This window comes from Protopterus annectens, chromosome 2.part2 (assembly GCF_019279795.1).
Source record: "Protopterus annectens isolate FY-2018-M chromosome 2.part2, PAN1.0, whole genome shotgun sequence".
NCBI classification, from domain to species: Eukaryota; Metazoa; Chordata; order Ceratodontiformes; family Protopteridae; genus Protopterus; species Protopterus annectens.
The window spans coordinates 185,744,684-185,766,413 of record NC_056730.1 but is presented as its reverse complement, the minus strand read 5'-3'; the positions used below and the strand labels follow the sequence as shown (position 1 = coordinate 185,766,413).

The window sequence follows — 21,730 nt, the reverse complement described above, 5'->3', positions numbered from 1 at the left end:
TGGGTGGTGGAGTTAAACAGGTTAGAAGGAGTTAGTAGGCCCTGCAAAACTGCAGTGGCAAAACCAGCTCTAGTCTTAGTATATAAAGGTAAGTGATAGTGTTTGGTAAAGGTGTGCACTGAACTCCAAGTTGCAGCTTCCAGAATATCCTTGGTTGGCACCCCCCTGAGAAAGGCTGCTGATGTAGCTGTAGCCCTGGTGGAGTGGGACCTAATGTTAGCAGGTACCGGTTTCCCAAGATGCGTGTAGCAGAAACGTATGCAATGTCCTATCCATTTAGAAATGGTCTGTTTTGAGATAGCTTTTCCTTGTGATCCTGCAGCATAGGCTACAAAGAGCTGGTCAGATTTTCTGAAAGCCTTAGTTTTATCCAAGTAGTAACGTAATTGCCTGTGAATGTCCAAAGAGTGCAGGAGTCTTTCACCTTTGTTCTGGGGATTTGGGAAAAAGGTGGGCAAATGAATGGTTTGGTTTAGGGCCACACTGGATACCACCTTTGGCATAAAGGAAGGGTTAGTTCGTAGAGAGACTCTGTCTTGATGAAAAATGAGGAAAGGCTCCACTGCCATTAGTGCCTGTAGCTCAGCAGCTGAAGTTATTGCTAGTAGCAGGGCAGTCTTCCATGAAAGAAATTTTAAATCAGCTGAAAAAGCTGGTTCAAAGGGCGGCAATGTAAGCTTTTCCAGAACAAAGTTGAGATCCCAAGTAGGTGTTGGTGCTCTCCGGGGTGGTCTTATGTTCTTAGCCCCTCTGAGGTACTGTCGTAGGAGTGGATGTGAAAATAAAGGAGGATCCGTGTTGTAATGAGCTGAAATTGCTGAGGCGTGGATCTTAACAGATGAAAAGGAAAGTCCTTTGTGCAACATCTCAGTTAAATATTGTAGAATCTGAGGAATGTTTGGATCAAGGGGATTTTGGCCTTTAGCCTGGTTCCAGGTGCAAAATCTTTTCCATTTGTCTGAATAGGTTTTCCTGGTGCTGGGCCTCCTGGCCTCCAGAATGACATCCATAACAGCTTTGGATAGAGGTGCTGGCTGGTTGTTTAAGTAATTTGCCATGCAGCCAGGTTTAAAGTCTTGAGCTGGCTGTGTTGAATCTGACTGTCTCGCTGGGTGAGGAATTTGTGGTAAAATCCATGGTGGGCCTCATGCCATGTTCCTTAGAATTGGATACCAGTGCTGGCGTGGCCAGTCTGGTGCAATGAGTATCATTTGTGGCCTCTCTAATCTGACTTTCAGCAGTACCTTTGCTAGAAGAGGCAGTGGAGGAAAGGCATTTCCAACTGAATGAGAAGGCGTCCACTTTCCAAGCTTGTGGGTGGAATATCCTTGTGCAAAATTTTTGAAGTTGGTAGTTTTGGGGGTTGGCAAACAGATCTATGTCTGGGCATCCCCATTTTTGAGTTATCATTGCAAATACTTGTGGATCTAGTTTCCACTCGTGGGAATCCATGATGTTTCTGCTTAGGTCGTCTGCCAATGTGTTATTCTTTCCTGGCAGGAATTGTGCTTGTAGTTGAACTTGGTAAGACAGTGCTGTGTTCCACAAGGTCATTGCTTGCCTGCATAGATTGTAGGAATGTGTGCCCCCTTGCTTGTTTATGTACCACATTACTGTGGTATTGTCCGTCTTTATTATTAGTTGTCCTGGTTGAAAGAGGTCCTTGAAAGCTGTTAGGGCATTCTGTACTGCTAGCATTTCTTTTTGATTGATATGCAGATGCCTTTGATCTGTAGTCCATTTGCCCTGAATGCACTGTCTTGCCATGTGTGCTCCCCAGGCACAGCCCGATGCATCTGTTGTCAGAGTTTGCCTGGCTGTGGGTAAGGTGAAAGGCTGACCCTTGTTGAGGTGACATGCCTGTGCCCACCATAGAGACTCCTGTTGTAAGCAGGGAATGAGTGGTATCACTGTTTCCAAGCTGTGGCTGTGCTGAGTCCATACGCTTTTCAGGTACCATTGTAATTTCCTCATATGTAGTTTTGCAAATGGTATTAGTAGTATGCAAGATGCCATGAATCCCAAGGCCTGCAGAACTTTTCTTGCAGGGAGTTGGGTCTTTGTTGCCATTATTTTGAAGTATTGAGTCAGCTGTTGTTGCTTATCTGGCATGAGATAAGCCATCTGGGCCGTTGTATTCAAGCTGGCACCCAGGAATATTATGTTTTGTGAGGGCACTAGTTTTGATTTCTTTTTGTTTACTGTGTACCCTAGGCAACTTAGAAGGTGTTTGACAAATGCCAGATGCTTTAAGAGAATGTCCTTGCTTTCTGCTTGAATAAGGCAGTCGTCCAGGTATGGGTATATTTAAATTCCTCTTTGTCTGCAGTATGCAATTACTGATGCCAGGCATTTTGTGAAGACCCTGGGCGCAGTAGATAAGCCAAAGGGCAGTGCAGAGAATTGATAATGGGTTGAACCTGCAATGAAGCGGAGGTATCTTCTGCAATTTTGTCTGATAGGGACATGCAGGTATGCCTCCTTGAGGTCCAACGTTACTAGCCAAGCATTCTTGCCCAGCATGGGAAGAAGCTGCTGTAGTGTTAGCATCTTAAATTTTGGTACTTGCAGATAGGTGTTCAGAATTGAAAGATCCAGAATGGGTCTCCATGCTTTGTCCTTTCTTGGGACTAGAAAGAGTCTTGAGTAAAATCCTTGTCCTTGCTCCTGTGTAGGTACCTACTGAATGGCTCTCATGTCCATGAGAGCTGTAATTTGTTTTTGTGCCTCTGCCCATTGATTTGGTTGCAGGTTTGGCATTCCTTTTATCCTTGGCAAGGTATGAAAGTGGAATCTGTATCCTTGTGAGACAATGTTTAGGACCCATTTGTCTTTTGTGATGATGTGCCAGTTGTCTGCAAAAAGTGCAAATTTTCCTCCCAAGGGAGCTGCCAAGAGATATTTGCTTGGTAGTTTGAGGGTTGAGTCATTGTGTTTGTCTTCTGCTAGCTTGGGGCCTATCTTCTCCTCCTTTCTGGGTAGCAGTACCCCATTGGCGAGGTTTGTAAGGGCCTTGTGACTGACCTCTGCCCCTTGGGCGTCTGTATTTGCCCCTCTGTGATCTTTCAGAAGCTGAAAAGGACCAGTTTTTCGTTGGCCAATTTCTGCTGAAACGAGGGGGTTGTACCTGTAAAAAATCCTTGACCGTCTGCATAGACTTTGCCTTAGCCTCCATTTTCTTAAAAACCTCTTCTGCTTTAACACCAAATAATACATCCTGCCATAAAGGTGCATCCAATAATTTTGCTTTAACATGATCAGGTAGGGTTTGTTCTTTTAACCAAGCATGTCTATGTATGACAGACCCAGTAACAGCTGCTCTACAGGAAGCTTCCAATGAATCAAATCCACATTGTAAAGTATGTCTGCCCACCTGTTCAGCTGTATGCAACAGATCCTGCATTTCCTTGAATTCAGACTGTTCAGAATGTGTGCTCAGTTTTTGTTTTAATTGAGACATTAGGAATTGCTGATATTTCAGCATGTGAAACTGACAATTTAATGCTCTCATAGCCAGAGTAGCTGAGGTGTATATCATCTTTCCCCATCTATCTAGGGCTCTGGAATCCCTTTCAGAGGGCACAGGATTTTTAGCCATAGAAGCTTTAGCCCCTTTGGGACCCTGGGAAATTGTTTCTGGGTCAGCCACAGGGCTTTTATAAAGGAATTTGTGTGAGTCAGGTACTCTGTAGTATATGTCTGCTTTGGCTATAGCAGGAGGTAGAGAGTCTGGATTTAGACTAGACTCCAAGTAAACATCATCCACAATGTCTAAAACTGGAGGGATAGCAAGTGGTCTGTGCTGGGGTAGTAAAAGGGACTCTCAGAGCCTTTTCTTAGAATCAGAGTAGTCCTGGCCTTCCCAGTGGAAATGTTCCCTCATGGTATTTAAAGTTTCCCCAAAGGAGTAGTCTTCAGGGGGAGATGCTGAGGGAATAGAGTCTTCAGCATCAGAGTCTTCATAAGGGGGAAAGCGTAATCCTGTTCCTCAGATGAATCTGAGGAAACTGAAACCTGGTCAGAGGAAGCATAATCCTCCTCTTGTCTTGTTTTTTTATCTGGAGGGGGATGGGAACCCCTGATTAGGGTAATCAAATCTTCAGCCATCTTAAGCATCTGTTTCTTAAGCACGGGGCCTTGAACTGGAGACTGATGTACAGTCTTTTTTGGTTTTAATGGAGTTTTAAGCTTAGCATAAGATTTAATGGTGAGTGTAGTCGGTCTGACGACACCTTCTGCAACCGAAGGTGTTTCTACTGCACTGGGATCTCCTTCTGCTCCGGTGTCGGAAGGGCCTAATGAAGATGGCTGCGACAGCCTAGTACACTCCACTTGAGAATCCGAAGCTGTCTGGGGTTCCAATTCTGCGGTCGTCAGGGGCTGCTTAGGTGCCTCACTGAAAACCGGAGAACCGGCGACAGGCCCAGCAGAGGCCTCGGAGTCTGGCTTGTTCCTAGGCTGCCTGTCCTTATCCTTGCGTTTTTTATGCATGCTGGTCGTCGGCTGCTCTGACGGCATGATATAATTAAATTTCCTACCAAAGTAATGTCGTGAGAAGTCAAAATGGCGTTCGATAGTTCGTTTATTAAACCTAGCACAAAACCGACAACCTGTGATGTCGTGGTCTGGGCCCAGGCAAGGAATACAATAAGAATGGAAGTCCTTATGAGGTATTTGCTTCCCACAAGAAATACAATTTTTCTGACATCGGACTGAGGCAAGAAAAGGTTCCCCAACTGGGTACTCAGCTTTATTGAAGACTTCGGACTGAAATTCGATTCAAAAATCTCAGGTGTCGGCCGACCGGCACTTACGAACTGCTTCTGCTTCGGGCACCGCGCGGCAAGAAAAACTGAAGAAAATGACGTTGGATGCCTCTTATATACCCCTGGGGCACTGACGTCAGGGAAGAAGTGACAACAACAGACGCCGGACCAAGACTTTGGAACTCAGGCCGACTGCGGGACCTCCTGACGGCAGGATAACCCAAGTGTGATGACTGCAGCAGGTAACACGATGAACATCCTAGTTAAAGACACCAGAGGGAAATGGAAAGTGTGAAGGAATACTGAAACAGTAAACAGAAGGACATCTACAGTTATGGTAAGTTCTTACACAACAGTACTTGCTTTCCTTAGATAACTGTTGCAGTATTCCAAACTGTTGGGTGATTCACAAAGCTGAGAGAATGGTACAGGTGGATGGAACAGGCATAAGATAAAGTACATATGTGTACACTTACCATACATGTAGATGTTTGAGTGTATTCACTGTTGCAGTCATCACATTTGGGTTATCTGCTTGCAGTAGCCCTCAGTCAGCCTGATTATCAAAGTCTTGGGTCCTGCGTCAGCTGCTGTCTCATCTTCAGTGACGTCAGATAGTCACGGGTATAAAGCATGCAGCCAGCACCATTACATCAGTTTTTTCTTGCCCCAGATGTCAGGTGCCCCCCCCCAATGGGAAGCAATTATATAGATATATATATATATATATATATATATATATATATATAGATACACACACACACACACACACACACACACACACACACACACACACACACACACACACACACACACACACACACACAATGGTATACCTCCAACAAAAAAGCAAATACACCAAAAAGCTTTTAAGCATAGTAAAGGAGAGTAGAGGTATAGCCAGAAAAGTCAGGGGGCTGGAGGGAGGGTAACCAGGACTGCAACAGTGAATACACTCAAACATCTACATTTATGGTAAGTGTACACAACTCTACTATGTTCTTCATGTTTCACTGTTGCAGTCATCACATTTGGGTAGATTCCCAAAGCTAAGGATGGGAGGAGGAATTTAGAAAGCATTAGGACTAGCTATAAGGCCCTGCAAGACTGCAGTTGCAAAGCCAGCTCTGGATTTAGAGAAAATTGGCAAATGGTAATGCTTGGTGAAAGTATGTACAGAACTCCAGGTAGCAGCTTCTAGGATATCCCTAGTAGGGACGCCACTGAGAAAGGCTGTAGAGGTAGATGCAGCCCTGGTTGAATGGGGTCTGATGCCTTGTGGGATAGGCTTTCCATAGTGCTTATAGCAGAAATTAATGCAGTGGCCTATCCATTTTGAAATGGTTTGTTTTGAAATAGCTTTCCCCTCTGTCCCTGCAGCAAATGCCACCAGCAGTTGTTCAGATTTCCTCTGAGGTTTAGTCCTGTCCAAGTAGAATCTAAGCTGTCTGTGCACATCTAAAGAGTGCAGTATCCGTTCCTCTTTGTTCTGTGGGTTAGGAAAGAAGGTAGGCAAATAAATGGACTGATTAAGAGCCACAATGGATGCCACCTTGGGCATGAAGGAGGGATTGGTTCTGAGGGACACCCTGTCCGCACGAAAGATGATGAATGGCTCCACTGCTATAAGGGCCTGTAATTCAGATACCCTTCTTGCAGAAGTGATTGCTAAAAGGAAAGCTGTTTTCCAGGATAGGAATTTTAAATCTACACTAGCAGCTGGCTCGAAAGGAGGAAGAGTGAGTTTCTCCTGGATGGTCTTAAAATTTTTGTCCCCTCTGAGGAACTGCTTGAGCAGTGGATGCGAGAAGAGGGGAGGTTCTGTATTATATTGAGCTGAAATGTCTGAGGCGTGAATTTTAATGGAGGAAAAAGAAAGTCCTTGTGAAGCATCTCAGTTAAATATTGTAAAATCTGAGGTAAGTTGGGCACTGCTGTGCTCAACCCTTGAGATTGGTTCCAGGCACTGAATCTTTTCCATTTTTCAGCATAAGATTTTCTAGTACTAGGCCTCCTTGCCTCTAAAATGATATCCATCACTGGTTTACTGAGGGATGGTAAAGGAGAGATTAGGTAATTAGCCAGGCTGCTAGGTTCAGGGTTTGAAGCTGAGGGTGCACAATCTGATTCTCCTGTTGAGACAACAGGGTAGGGGTCAGAGGCAGGTGCCATGGGACCAACAGTGACACACTGCACAAGAGGGGGTACCAGTGTTGGCGTGGCCAATCTGGTGCAATCAATATCGTCCTTGGTTTGTCCTGTTTGATCTTTAGCAGTACTTTGGAGAGGAGAGGCAGAGGAGGAAAGGCATAAACTGGGTTTTCCAGCTGAAGGACAGGGCACCCACTTTCCAAGCCTGTTTGTGGGGAGTGCTTGTGCAAAATTTGTCCAACTGGTAGTTCTGGCAGGAGGCAAACAGGTCTGTATCTGGGCTCCACCATTTGTTTGTCAACATGTTGAAAATCTTTGGTTCCAGTTTCCACTCATGTGGGTCCATGAGGTTTCTGCTTAGTCCGTCTGTCAGTGTATTTAGTTTTCCTGGCAGGAATTGAGCTTGTAGATGCACTTGGTAGCTCAAGGCTGTGTTGCACAATGCCTTGGCTTGTCTGCAGAGGGGGTAAGAATGGGTACCCTCCCCTGCTTGTTTATGTACCACATAACAGTGGTGTTGTCAGTCTTTACCATTAATTGTCCTGGAAATATGTGGTCCTTGAAGGCTGTCAGAGCATTCTGGACAGTTAACATTTCTTTTTGATTGATATGCAGGTGCATTTGACTTGGGTTCCATTTACCCTGCTAGGTGAGCCCCCCATGCATAGTCTGATGCGTCTGTTGTTAGGGTTTGGGCAGCAGGGGGTAGAGTGAATGGTAGTCCCTTGTTTAGGTAGCAAGCCTCTGCCCACCAAAAAAATTCCAAGCGTAGGCAAGGTATGATAGGAATCATTGCGTCCAGATCCTGAGAATGTTGACACCATAGGCTTTTTAGATACCATTGTAGTTTCCTCATATGCAGTCCTGCATATGGAATTAGAAGAATGCAGGAGGCCATGAACCCCAAGGCTTGCAATATTTGCCTTGCAGATAACATGGTTTTCGTGGCCACTAGTTTGAAGTATGTTGTCAGGTGAATTTGCTTCTCTGGCGTGAGGAAAGCCATGTGGGAAGTTGTATTCAAGCTTGCTCCCAGGAATATAATTTGTTGACAGGGTACCAGGTGCGATTTCTTTTCGTTTGTAGTGTACCCCAGACAAGTTAGCACCCTTTGTACAAAAGCCAGATGATTCAAGTATGTCCTGGCTTTCTGCCTGAATTAGACAATCGTCCAGGTATGGGTATATTTGAATATTTCTTTGCCTGCAAAATGCAATGACTGCATCTAGGCACTTTGTAAATACCCTGGACGCAGTAGATAAGCCAAAGGGCAGTGCAAAGAACTGACAGTGCTTGTAGCCTGCTTTGAAGCGTAGGTATCTTCTGCAAGATTCCCTGATTGGGATGTGCAGGTATGCTTCCTTTAAATCGAGTGTTGCCATCCAGGCATCTTTTCCTAACATAGGAAGCAACTGGTGAAGAGTCAGCATCTTGAATTTTGGAATCACCAAAAAGGTGTTTAGAGTAGACAGGTCCAGGATAAGATGCCATGAATTGTCTTTTCTGGGTAGAAACCTTGTCCTTTTTCCTCTTTTGGTACAGTTTGAATAGCCTTTATGCTTAAAAGAGAGAGTACTTGCTTTTGAGCCTCTGCCCACTGATTTGGGGTTAGATCTGGCCAACCGTTTGGGATTGGCAATGTGTGGAAGTGAAATCTGTGTCCTTGGGAAACTATATTTAAAACCCATTTGTACTGGGTAATGAGGTCACAGTTTTTGGCCTGCAGACCAATCTTTCCCCCTAAAGGAGCAGTCAGTTGAGAAGTGCTTGGAAGTTTAAAGTCAAGTCATTGAGACAGCTTTCCATAGGGGGGAGTCTTACTACTCACAGATTTGGAAGTGGAAGCCCCCCACTGCTTAGTCTTGTGCATCCCCTGAGACTGAAACCTGGGGTTTCTGCAGGGTCTGGGTTTGGATTGAGAAGGCCTGGAAGAGGCAGGAAAGGACGTGGAGGCTGAACTTGTATGAAATCTTTGACAGTTGGCATAGATTTAGCTTGATCTTCCATCTTTTTAAGAACTTCTTCTGCTTTGTTGCAAAACAGGCGGTCCTGATTTAAGGGAGCATCCAACAATTTAGCTTTAACATGATCAGGCAAAGATTGCTCCTTAAGCCAAGCATGTCTTCTAAGTAGAGACCCAGTGACAGCAGCCCTGCAAGAGGCCTCTAAAGAATCAACCCCACATTGCAAAGTATGTTTTACAAACTGTTCAGCAGAATAAATTAAATCCTGTAAATCCTTATTTTCAGCACAGTCAGGAATCAACATAATTTTCTGTTTAAGCAATAATATGTTGTTGATACTTTAACATATGAAACTGACAGTTTAAGGTTCTAATGGCCAAGGTTGCAGAAGTGTATAACTTCTTACCCCATATATCCAGTACCCTGGAGTATCTATCAGAAGGGGTAGGATTTTTGGCAGTAGAAGCATTAATGCCCTTGGGTCCCTGTGAAATAGTCTCAGGATCCGCAATAGGATTTTTAAAAAGGAACTTGTGAGAATCAGGAACCCTGTAATATCTGTCAGGTTTTCTGGGAGCAGGAGGAAAGAATCAGGGGCCAAACTAAATTCCGAAAAGGCATCATCAACAATGTCTAGTACAGGAGGGAAAGCTAAAGGCCTATGTTGAGGCAGGAGTAAGAAGTCCCTAAGCCTCTTTTTCGAATCAGAGAAATCCTGGCTTTCCCAGTGGAAATGCTCCCTTAGAGTATGCAGGGTTTCACCAAAAGAGAAATCCTCTGGCGGGGAAGCAGAGGGAATAGAGTCCTCTGCATCAGAATCCTCATAAGTAGATAAGGGTAAATCCAGGTCATCAGAAGAAACAGAAATATCAGAATCCTGGTCAGAAAATTCATAAGCAAATTCAGTCCTAGGTCTCTTAGAAGAAGAAAGTTGGCTTCCCCTGATTAAAGTTATAAGGTCTTCAGCCATTCTTACCATTTGTATTTTAGGCATAGAGGCCTGGGCGTCGGTTTTCTAAGCATGGTTCGAAATTTAAGCTTTAAAGAAGAAGGTGGCATCGGTTTAATATGCAAGTCCGTAGGCCTGAATACACCCTCAGAAGCCGATGCCTGCACAGTGGCAGCATCTCGTGGCATACTGGACTCCGAATGGGTCTCAGTACAGGCCTGCGAATCAGAAGCAGCGGGTATCTGGGGCTGCGAAAGAGCCTCACTGAGTACCGGCGAACTGGCGACTGGCTTAGGAGAAGCACTGACGGCAGCTTTGGACCTCAGTAGCCTGTCTCTGTCTTTATCTTTGTGTTTTTTCGGAATGCCAGTAGTCGGATTGCTTACCAACGACATATCTGGATAATTGAACCGAGAACCGAAATATTTAGAGGCGTAAATATACCAACGACGGATACTGCGTTAGTTAAATAAGGCACAAAACCGACAGCAAGGTACGTCGTGGTCAGGGCCTAGACAAGGAATACAATACGAATGAAAATCTTTGTGAGGTATTTGCTTTCCACAAGAAATGCAATTATTAACTTTTACTGACATCGGTAAGGAGCAAGAAAATGTTTCCCCAATGGGGTACTTAGCTTTAGTTGAAGACTTCGGTTATGAAACCCAAAAACGAAAATTTCAGGAATCGGCCGACCGGCACTTGCGAACTGCTTCTGCTTTGGGCACCGCACGGCAAGAAAGACTGATGTAATGGCGTCGGCTGCATGTTTTATACCCCTGACGGCATGGAAGAAGAGACAGCAACCGATGCAGGACCCAAGACTTTGTTAATCAGGCCGAGTGAGGGCTACTGCAAGCAGATAACCCAAATGTGATGACTGCAACAGTGAAACATGAAGAACATCCAGGACTGCAACAGTGAATACACTCGAACATCTACATTTATGGTAAGTGTACACAACTGTACTATGTTCTTCGTGTTTCACTGCTGCAGTCATCACATTTGGGTTGATTCCCAAAGCTAAGGAAGGGTGGAGGTAGATTAAGAAACATTAGGACTGGCAATCAGGCCCTGTAAGACTGCTGTGGCAAATCCAGCTCTGGATTTAGAAAAGATAGGAAAGTGGTAATGCTTGGTGAAAGTGTGTACAGAGCTCCAGGTTGAAGCTTCCAGGATGTCCCTGGTAGGGACTCCTCGAGAAATGCAGTAGAGGTAGATGTAGCCCTAGTGGAATGTGTTCTTATCCCCTGTGGGGTAGGTTTTCCATGGTGCTTGTAGCAGAAATGGATGCAGTGTGCTATCCATTTAGATATGGTTTGCTTTGAAATGGCCTTCCCCTCTGCTCCTGCAGCAAAGCTGACTAGCAGCTGGTCAGATTTTCTGAGAGGCTTAGTCCTGTCCAAATAGAATCTAAGCTGTCTGTGCACATCTAGAGAATGCAGTATCCTTTCCCCTTTATTTTGAAGATTACGAAAAAAAGTAGGCAAATGAATGGACTGGTTTTAAAGCCACACTAGACACCACCTTGGGCATAAAAGATGGGTTAGTCCTGAGGGAAACCCTGTCAGCATGGAAGATATTGAAGGGTTCCACTGCCATAAGGACCTGCAGTTCAGACACTCTTCTTTCTGAAGTGATGGCTAGCAGTAAGACTGTTTTCCATGACAAGAATTTCAACTCTCAACTGTATCAGTCAGTTCAAATTGGGGGGGGGGGGGTGTAACTTTTTCCAATACAAAGTTAAGGTCCCAGGCTGGACTGGAAGCTCTCCTGGGGGGTCTTAAATTTTTGGCCCCTCTAAGGAAGTGTTTTACCAGAGGACGAGGGAAGAGGAGTGGCTCAGTATTATAATGAGCTGAGATGGCAGAGGCATGAATCTTAACTGAAGAGAAGGATAAGCCCTTGTGGAGCATTTCTATAAAGTAATCTAGTATATGAGGTAAGCTGGGCACAGCTGTGTCCATCCGTTGAGACTGGACCAGGAACAGTATCTTTTCCACTTTTCTGAATAGGATTTTCTAGTACTAGGCCTCTTTGCCTCAAGAATGACATCTAGCACCTGCTTACTGAGGTTTGCTAGAGGCGAGTTCAGAGGATTAGCCAGGCTGCAAGGTTCAGGGTCTGAAACTGAGGGTGCAGAATTTGGCCCCCCTGGTGGGACATCTGGGAAGGGGTATGAGGCAGGTGCCATAGTTGTAACACTGTCAGACTGCGCAAAAGAGGATACCAGTGCTGGCGTGGCCAGTCTGGTGCAATCAGGATTGTCCTTGGCTTGTCCCATTTGATCTTTAGCAGAACCTTCGAGAGGAGAGGCAGAGGGAGAAAGGCATAGACTGACAGGCTTAACCCAGGAAAAGGACAGGGCATCCACTTTCCAAGCTTGGCTGTGAGGAGTCGTCCTGGTGCAGTATTTGTTCAACTGATAGTTCTGAGGGGAAGCAAACAGGTCCACCTCTGGTGTCCCCCCATCTCTTTCCCAACAGCTTGAATATTTTGGGTTCCAGTTTCCATTTATGTGGGTCCATGAGATTTCTGCTTAAGTCGTCTGCCAGTGAATTTAGTTTGCTTGGCAGGAATTGAGCTTGTAGGTGCACTTGGTTGCTCAAGGCTGTGTTGCACAGAGCCATGGCTAGTCTGCAGAGTGGATAGGAATGTGTTCCCCCCTGCTTGTTTATGTAACACATAACTGTGGTGTTGTCTGTCTTTACCAATAGTTGTATTGGAAGAATAAGACCTTTGAAGGCTATCAGAGCATCCTGTACAGCTAACATTTCTTTTTGATTGATATGCAGGTGCATCTGCTTTGGGCTCCATTTGCCCTGAATGCACTGCCCTGCCATGTGAGCCCCCCATGCATAGTCTGATGCATTTGTTGTTAGGGTTTGGGCGGCAGGGTGTAGAGTGATAGGGAATCCCTTGTTGTCGTAGCTGGCCTCTGCCCACCAAAGGAACGCTGCCCTTAGACACGGAATGACAGGAATTATTGTTTCCAGGTCCTGAGAATGTTGACACCATAGACTTTTTAGATACCATGAAGTTTCCTCATATGCAGTCTTGCATATGGAATTAACAGAATGCAAGAGGCCATGAACCCCAGAGCTTGCAGTATTTTCCTTGCAGATAGCTGGGTTTTTGTGGCCAGTAGGCTGAAGTAAGTTGTCAAATAAATTTGTTTCTCTGGAGTGAGGAATGCCATCTGGGAAGTTGTGTTCAAGCTTGCTCCCAGGAATGCAATCTGTTGGCAGGGTACTAGGTGTGATTTCTTTTCGTTGATGGTGTACCCCAGTGAAGTTAGAAGTCTTTTTACAAATGCCAGGTGCTGTAGTAGCAAGTCCTGACTTTCTGCTTGAATCCGGCAATCTTCCAAGTATGGGTAAATCTGAATACTTCTCTGCCTGCAAAAAGCAATGGCTGGAGCTAGGCACTTTGTGAACACCTTGGGTGCAGTAGATAAGCCAAAGGGAAGTGCAGAGAGCTGATAGTGCATACAGCCTGCCTTGAAGTGAAGGTATTTCCTGCAAGATTACCTTATGGGGATGTGCAGGTAAGCTTCTTTTAAGTCTAGTGTTGCCAGCCAGGAAGCCTTGGCTAGCATAGGAAGCAGCTGTTGGAGAACTGGTATTTTGAATTTTGTAACCACCAGAAAGGTGTTGAGAATAGATAAATCTAGGATAGGACGCTTGGAGTTTTCTTTTCTGGGAACCAGGAACAATCTTGAATAAAAGCCTTGCCCCCTTTGTTCTGATGGGACAGGTTGAAGAGCCTTGATGCTGAGGAGAGAAAGTACTTGGTTTTGGGCCTCCGTCCACTGGTTTGGAGGGAGGTCTGGCCATCCACTTAGAGTTGGGAGTGAGTGGAAGTGAAATCTGTATCCCAGGGAAAATGTTTAAAACCCATTTGTCTTGGGTAATGTATTCCCATTTTTTTGCATTCAGGGCAAGTTTTCCTCCTAAAGGCGCAAGTACTTTAGCAAGGCTTGGGGGAGTTAAGGATAAGTCATTGTGCAAGTTTACCATAGGGGGTTGGCTTACTACTCCCTGATATGGACGTGGGGGCACCCCATCTGTGCATAACCTGAGACTGACGTTTTGGGGGTCTGCTGCCCCTGGGTTTGGACTGAGAAGGGACTGGAAAGAACCAGTCCTTTGAAGGCCAATGCCTACTGAATCTAGGTGGCTGTACTTGTATGAAATCTTTAACAGTTTGCATAGATTTAGTTTTCTCCTCCATCCTTTTGAGAACAACTTCTGCTTTATTGCCAAATAGGCGCTCTTGGTTTAAGGGTGAATCCAGTAATTTTGCTTTGACATGATCTGGAAAGTTTTGTTCTTTAAGCCAAGCATGCCTTCTAAGAAAAGACCCAGTGACAGCAGCCCTACAAGATAACCACAATGCAAAGTATGTTTACCAACTTGGTCAGCAGAATGCAGTAACTCTTGTAAATCTTTGTGTTCTGCACAGTCAGGAATCAACATAATTTTCTGTTTAATTAATCTCATAATATGCTGCTGATACTTTAACATATGAAACTGGCAATTTAAGGCCCTAATGGCCACATATCTAAAGCCCTAGAATCCCTGTCAGAAGGGGTAGGATTCTTGGCAGTAGTAGCCTTAATGCATTTTGGTCCTTGGGAAATGGTCTCTGGATCCGCAGTAGGATTCTTGAAAAGGAATTTGTGAGAGTCAGGTACTCTATAATATCTGTCAGGTTTCCTGGGAGCTGGAGGCAAAGTATCCGGGGTAAGGCTGGATTCCAAGAAAACATCATCTACAATCTCCAGAACAGGAGGGACAGCTAGAGGCCTGTGCTGAGGCAGGTTTAAAAAATCCCTGAGTCTCTTTTTGGACTGAAAGTAGTCCTGGCTTTCCCAGCGGAAATGCTCTCTAAGGGTATACAGGGTTTCACCATAAGAAAAATCTTCTGGAGGGGAAGCAGAGGGAATGGAATCCTAGCCATCTGAATCCTCATAGGTAGATAAGGGTACGTCCTGGTAGTCAGAAGGAACAGAGATATCAGATTCCTGATCAGAAGAATCAGAAGGAAAATCAGTTCCAGGTCTCTTTGAGGGGGAAGGCTGGTTTCCCCTAATTAAGGTAATAAGGTCTTCAGCCATTCTAATCATTTGGTTTTGAGGCCCGTGGGCCTGAGAATGCATTTTGGTCATTGGTTTCCTAGGAGTAGTGCGAACTTTATGCCTGAGAAATTCGATATTTTTGGCTTGAAACAAAGTAGTCGGATAATATGAAAATCGGTAGGCCTGAATACACCCTCAGAAGCCAGGTGCATGCACAGCGGCTCCGGACCCATCCAAGGTAGAGACATCCGCAGGTTCCACAGTCGAAGAAGCATCTCGCAGCATACCGGACTCCGAATGGGTCTCAGTAGAGGCCTGCAAATCTGTAGAAGCGGGTATCAGGGGCTGGGAAAGCACCTCACTGAGTACCGGCAGACTGGTGACTAGCTTAACGGTAGCGTCATCGGCAGTTTTGGACCTATGCAGTCTGTCTCTGTCTTTATCCTTACATTTTTTCGGAAGATCAGTAGTCGGGTGGCTTAGCGATGCCAGTACGGAGATCAAGAGCGAAAGTATTTAGCTATAAAAATTACCCGACGGATAGTTCGGGCATTGAACAAGGCACAAAACCGACAGCGAGGGACGTCGTGGTCTGGGCCTAAACAGGTGATGCAGTAAGAATGAAAATCTCTATGAGGTATTTGCTTTCCACAGGCAAAACAATTATTAATTTTTTCTGACATCGGTTAAAGCAAGAAAAAAGGGTCCCCAACAGGGTACTTATCTTTTAGAAGACTTCAGGTCTGAAACTCGAAAACAAAAATTTCAGGAGTCGGCCGACCGGCACTTGCGAATTGCTTCTGCTTCAGGCACTGCACAGCAAGAAAGACAGATGTAATGGCGTTGGCTGCATGTTTTATACCCTTGATGACCTGATGTCATGGAAGAAGCGACAGCATCCAATGCAGAAATGCCAAGACTCTGGTATTCACGCCGGCTGTGGGCTACCTGCAGGCAGATAACCTAAATGTGATGACTACAACAGTGAAACACGAAGAACATTGGACTGAACCATGACCATTTCAAATTCTGTCTTTCTTACAAACTGGTTTAGATGACTTGAGATCCAAAATGGGTCTGAGGTCCCTTTCTTCTTTGGTACTAAAAAAACCTGGAGTAGACTCTGGACTCTAACTGGCTGCAGGGGACTTGTTGGATTAATCTTTTCTAGCAGAAATGAAATTTCTATGACTGCTAAATCCCACTGACTAGGTGAAACAGCGGGGATTTTCTTCTTTAAATTTGGTGGGAAGAAAAATGGAACTGAACAGCCTCTGGATATTATTCTTAGTACCCATGAATCTGATGTTATCATGTACCAGGGTTGAGGGTGCAAAGAGAGAGGCGCCCACCCCCACTGCCTCCAAAGTGCAGCAGTCGGGACACCATTTACGACTGCTGAAATGTTTCCTCAGAGAACAAGCCACAAAAACCTTGACTTTGTGGTCCACCTCTGTCTCTTGGGAGTCATCCATTAAAATTATCTCCCCCTCTGCCAAGAGGAGGTCTGCCACCTTGGGAGTCACAGAAACAACTCTGTGATTTGCAGAACCACATCTTCTTCCCTAATCTCTGGTTCCTAGAAAAAGTTCATTGCAGGACACAGGAGCGTACTCTCACTGCAGAGGAGTCTTATCATCTGTTGGCTCCTAGTCAGTTTATCCTTGACTTTTGGTCCAAGCAAGGTTTAGCCGTCATGGGGACACTGATAAAGGATGACAAAAAGTCACATCCAGGAGTGATGACATGTTTATGCCTGTGCCTACTGCTCTGGCAGTACTGTCTGCTGCATTAGAGAGAAAATGCATAGCCACATTACAGGATAATTGAAGGGTGGAAAGCTGGGAGTCCACTGTTTTCTGAACATCTGCATGCAACACCCCCATGTGTGACTTTAGTCAAGTCTCTCTGGAATCTTGTTAAATGGGAAAAGTAGTTCAGCGATCTAAGGGCAAAAGTCATTGATACATATACTCACTTCCCAGTTCTGACCACCACCCTAAATTATCTGTTAGGGCAATGAACAGATAAACAGCTCTTTCTTTTTGGCTGCTGCCACCACCACAGCATCTACAGGTGGGCTCTTACTCCACTGCTTCCTATCTGAGGTTGCAAATAATATAAAGTCAGCTTTTTTCCGTATGGGCTCCACCATATTAGTATCCTTCCATGTCCCTCGAGCCATAAAGTCGATAAGAGGATCAACAGGGGTACAACCTAGGATGATGCTGGTCCAGAAACAAGAATACTGACTCATACAGAGAAGGGTCTTGGGATGTAAACCCCCCCCCAATTTCCTCAACTCTAGAATGTCGCCAAATGAGACATCTTCAGAGAGGGAGCAAGGGGAACCCTCTCCTTCTTCTAAGTCAGCATCTTCGGTGAAAGATTCCGGTGACGAATCTAGGTACTTCCGCTTGCACATTCGTTTTCTCGGGACATCTTCTGGGGGTGCAGTAGAAGGGGTCAGAATCTGACGATAATCTAATGAAGCAGACTTCCTCAGAACCCCTCGGTGCTAGCTGTCTATGGGACATGATAAACAGCCGAATAAGCAGAATGCAGATGAGGCTTGTATAGAACCAAACTAGTTGAAGCCAGTTCTTCTATGGTATTTCTCAAAACCCTTTCAAATGCTTCTAATGCCAAGGCTGATGATTCCGTCTGTTCCAAAGAAGAGAGGGGAAACCTCAGCACCAATGAGTCACGGCCCTAAAACTGATGTGTTACCTGAAGTATCCAGGGCCAAAACTCCAAGGGGAAGAGACGGAGCGGAGAATCTCGACGTTGACTCATCCACTTGGAACTCAGCTCTGAAGCTTTGGCTCTGAGTCTCATCTCAATCTGATGACACCAGAGTCAAGACAGATTGGGAGACAGTCAAAGACGCAAGAAGCTCCGGCACCAACAAAAGTGCTATGGTTACAATCAGTTTAATTAAAAATGAACCTGGGGGCCAGGTCTGTGCAGATTCCTGTAAAGGATGGCTAAGTTGGCCAACACTTAATATCTTCCCAGGGGATGATGCTGGTATAACCTCAAGCTGTAACTGTGCTCTCAGGAATTTCATCACCACCATGTCCATATAGAGTTCTGCTAGGCTTCTTGATGATCAAGTAGAAGATACTACCGATGAAAGATGAGAATACCATCTCTCTTGGAGTATGAGACTAGAGCCTGAACCTCAACAGTCCTGACAAGTAAATGGTTTGAGAAGAAGAGATCAGGCTTGAGGTGGTGTTGGGTCCGAACATCTAGGTATGTTGGGGTCAGGGCCAAATGAGGTTGTCGGCTCCGCAGTCCTTTTCTTTGAAAATTTGGAGACTTGCTCCTCTTTTTTTCCCCTCTTCTGCTTATCCTCTTTATCCTTGTCCTGACTCTCTGATTTGGATTTCTCTTTTTTGAAGGTGAAGCAAACAAACGGGCAGTCCCTGTCTGTTCAGGAAGGAGTCCCTTTAAAATTAGTTTGTCTCTTCTGGTCTGGAGGGACCTTGCACTGAAGGCTGCATAGGACTGAGTCGATGTCAAGGTGTGCAGCACCGAGACTGTAAACACATTTGCAGTGTGGGTGCTGAGGTGGCAGTTTGTGCCCACACTCTGAGCATTTCTTAAACCCTGTGATTCCGACATCTTAAATTATCATACAAAAGGGGAACTTACTGATACTAATTCTAATTTTAACTCAAACTCTAAACTACTATAAGACATACCTTAAGAGCTGTTAAAAAAAAAACTTTTTATACACTGACATATGGCCTCACCTTTAAGTTAAACAAACTAACCAAATAATTAAATTAACTAACTGACCCCAAAGTTTATCTAACTACCAAAAGTATTGCTACTTGAAAAGTGAAACAAAAATCTCTCACAGTAGGAGAGGAACAAAAAAGATACATGTAAATTATCCTGCTGTGTAACCAAGAACTCTATATACTTCAAAAATTTCTGAGCAGTAAACAAGATCCGAGGATTTGAAGTACAACCTAAAAAATTACTGGTATGGGAGGTGTCAAAGCTCTGGTTCCAATAAGCTTCTAGACTGGTGCCAAGGTTGGATCCATCGAACTGAACAACCCACAGGTTTGAACGGATGAAAAAACAGATAACTCAGGATTCAAGAATTTCCAATAAATTATCAATAAATTATCAAAGCTGGCTAACAAAACTAGAACTCTTAATGGCAACTAATAGGATTGTTATATATTGTCAGAATCTCCAGTCAGGTATATATTCCAAACATCTGACGTGACAGATGACGTCCTTACTTTTATAAGATAACAACAGGTATCAATACTAATTATAAGTCAAGCAAATTAAGAATAAATCAGGGAAGAAATAAAAAATGGTCTCATGGATGAATACCAATATGCCTTCTTAAAGGACATTCTTCCCAGCTAAGTTGGTTACTTTTTACTACTTAAAGTCAGCAAATGTCTGCTGGCTGATACAATAAATTCTGAATCTGAAAAGATATTTGATTCCATTATCACAACATTATGAGTAATGGAAAAAGACTACATCATGAAACAGATGTTCTGCACACTCAGGATATATTGCCACAGTTAAAAAACATGAACGGAAGTCAACAAAAGGAACTACTATCCTGAAACTGTTTGCTTGAATGTCAGTAAAATTAATTCAGCAGACTGGAAGTGAATTTTGCTAAATTACTTCAAGCTTTTCAATGTGCTATTTTCCTCCACCCTCTTCAGCCCTCTTTAACACAATACAGACCAACCTGAGGTGTGGTCTGCTTGCTTCTTTTGCAGTGGCTCAGAATGGCAGGTTTTGGGAAATAGCGGTGGGCTTGTCTACAAGCTATGTAATTTTTCTGGACTCAAAGCCAGATGTAGTATGCTGTGTGGCAGATACGCTAAATATCCGAAATTAGCAAAGCCTGCTGAAAATAAGTTTGACAAAAAATAAGCCTGTAAAATAATGTTAATTTATACATATATCATCTGCGAGAGAAAAAAAAACAATGTTTGACTTTTGGAAAAAATATTCTCTTGGAAAAAAAAAACACCTGTGATTAAATGGATTTATGTTTCAAAAGAAAATTATATGGGAATGTCAGTTACCAAATGCTTTTACACTCCCTAAGTACTACCAAAGGGCAAAGATAAACACTAACAAACAACTGCTTGATAAAGGAGACAAATTAAATCAATAAACAATGACCTCATATTGGAACTTTGAACATTTTATGGCATATGACTTATATGGTCCCAAAGATTTAAAATGAATTGTACCCAGATGAAGTAAGTACACAGCAGATTCAGTATGACGGCAACGGGTACATGGAACCATCCTTATGCAAAACAGAAGAATGTACGACTACACTACTTAAACTACATACGCTGCCTAAGTGAGTTTACAAGTGTTAAGGGAAGGCAAGAAAGCACAAGCTGCTACTACTGCATACTGGTGTAAAATTAGATGAAGCAGTTTATACTACTAAAAAATAACTGAACTAACAGATGCGCAAGTCAGTACAAAAATGATACTTAGAAAGCCAGACACGTAGGTGTCAAAAGACTGGAGCCAAGCAACAAAAGAGATCAAAGGTCTAATAAGCTCACTAATGTCAAATAAGTGGACTATGTATTTTTGGACTGCTCTGATGTCTAAGGATGTTTCTGGCAGCCATGAGGACCACTACTCAATGTCCATCACCTTGCAATGTATCTCAGGGACAGCTGTTAAGCAAATATATAAATGATGATCAATGGTTTTAAGAAAGGGAAAGAATGTTTCTAACATTACTTACTTCAACTTCAGGTGTCTCTTGCTCCTTTTCTTGTGCATCAGTCTCAATTTCTATTTCTCCTTTGTGGGTGATTTTTGTAATTGGTCGTCTTTCTACTTCTCTTTGTTCCTTTTCAATCATTTCTATGGTCTGTAACAAAAGTATTTTTGTAAACAACCTTATAAAATATTTTGATTCAGCATTCTGCATAAATCTCCAAGTGTTTATGTCTCCAATGCAACACTTCTTCCTTATAGTTTACTGATAAGAACAACGAATGCTACGTTTCCCTAGTTATATACTCTGTGATTTTCCATATGTAAAACCTCACCATTTGTGATCAAGAAAATTAAATAAAATTTACTGCAATTAAAGAATTAGATTTAAAAGAAAACTCTTACATGTCTGTTTTTCAAATGTAAATCCTCACCACTTCTGTTCAAGAAAACCAAATATATAAAATTTACTCTAGTTAAAGAAGAACGAGGTTAAAAAAACTGTCTTACATGTCTGTTCTCTCTCTGTCTCCAATCAGCTAGCTCCTTAGAAGCCAGTTCTTCAGGACTCATTCGAATGAGATGCTCTGCAGTGATTTCACCTCTAAGCACCCTTTTAAATAAGACCTGCAAAATTGAATGTAGCATTAATTAAAAAAAAAAACAAAATCGTTTATTAAATCTAATTACAAGAACAGGAACAAGATGCAAACTCTCTTGGTAACACAAATGCAACAAATAAATCATGACAAAAAGACCTCCTGGTGCAGAAGCATAGGAAGCAAAAGGGTCAACTGAGGGGGTTTACAGGTTTGAGTGTCTGAAGCCAAGTGTCTACATCTCGGGGAAGAAAGCAGGGACTACAACTGCTACATCATTCTCTGGTGGAGACACAGAGTAGAACAGTCACACAGAAGTAATAAGAGAACAGGCAGGCTTTATTGCACTGCAGCTACAGAAATGAACATGTCTGTGAATCACGCTTCATTTCATACCCTCACCTTAAAGATTACAAGGGCATAACATGAAAAATGCTCTGTGGTACCCCAGATGAAACTGTATCAGGATTCCTCAG

The 21,730-nt window shown here is 43.7% G+C and overlaps 1 protein-coding gene across 3 annotated transcripts in view; it reads right to left on the bottom strand.

Moving 5' to 3' along the window:
• PHF3 (PHD finger protein 3) overlaps positions 1–21,730 on the bottom strand; it is a 2,404,159-nt gene that overhangs the window by 960,575 nt on the left and 1,421,854 nt on the right. For all 3 annotated transcript variants that reach the window (XM_044063854.1, XM_044063855.1, XM_044063856.1), the window contains 2 exons: positions 21,166–21,282; positions 20,681–20,809 (listed from right to left, as the gene is read on the bottom strand). In XM_044063854.1, the coding sequence (XP_043919789.1) occupies positions 20,681–20,809; positions 21,166–21,282 (246 nt within the window). The remainder of the gene's footprint in view (positions 1–20,680; positions 20,810–21,165; positions 21,283–21,730) is intronic.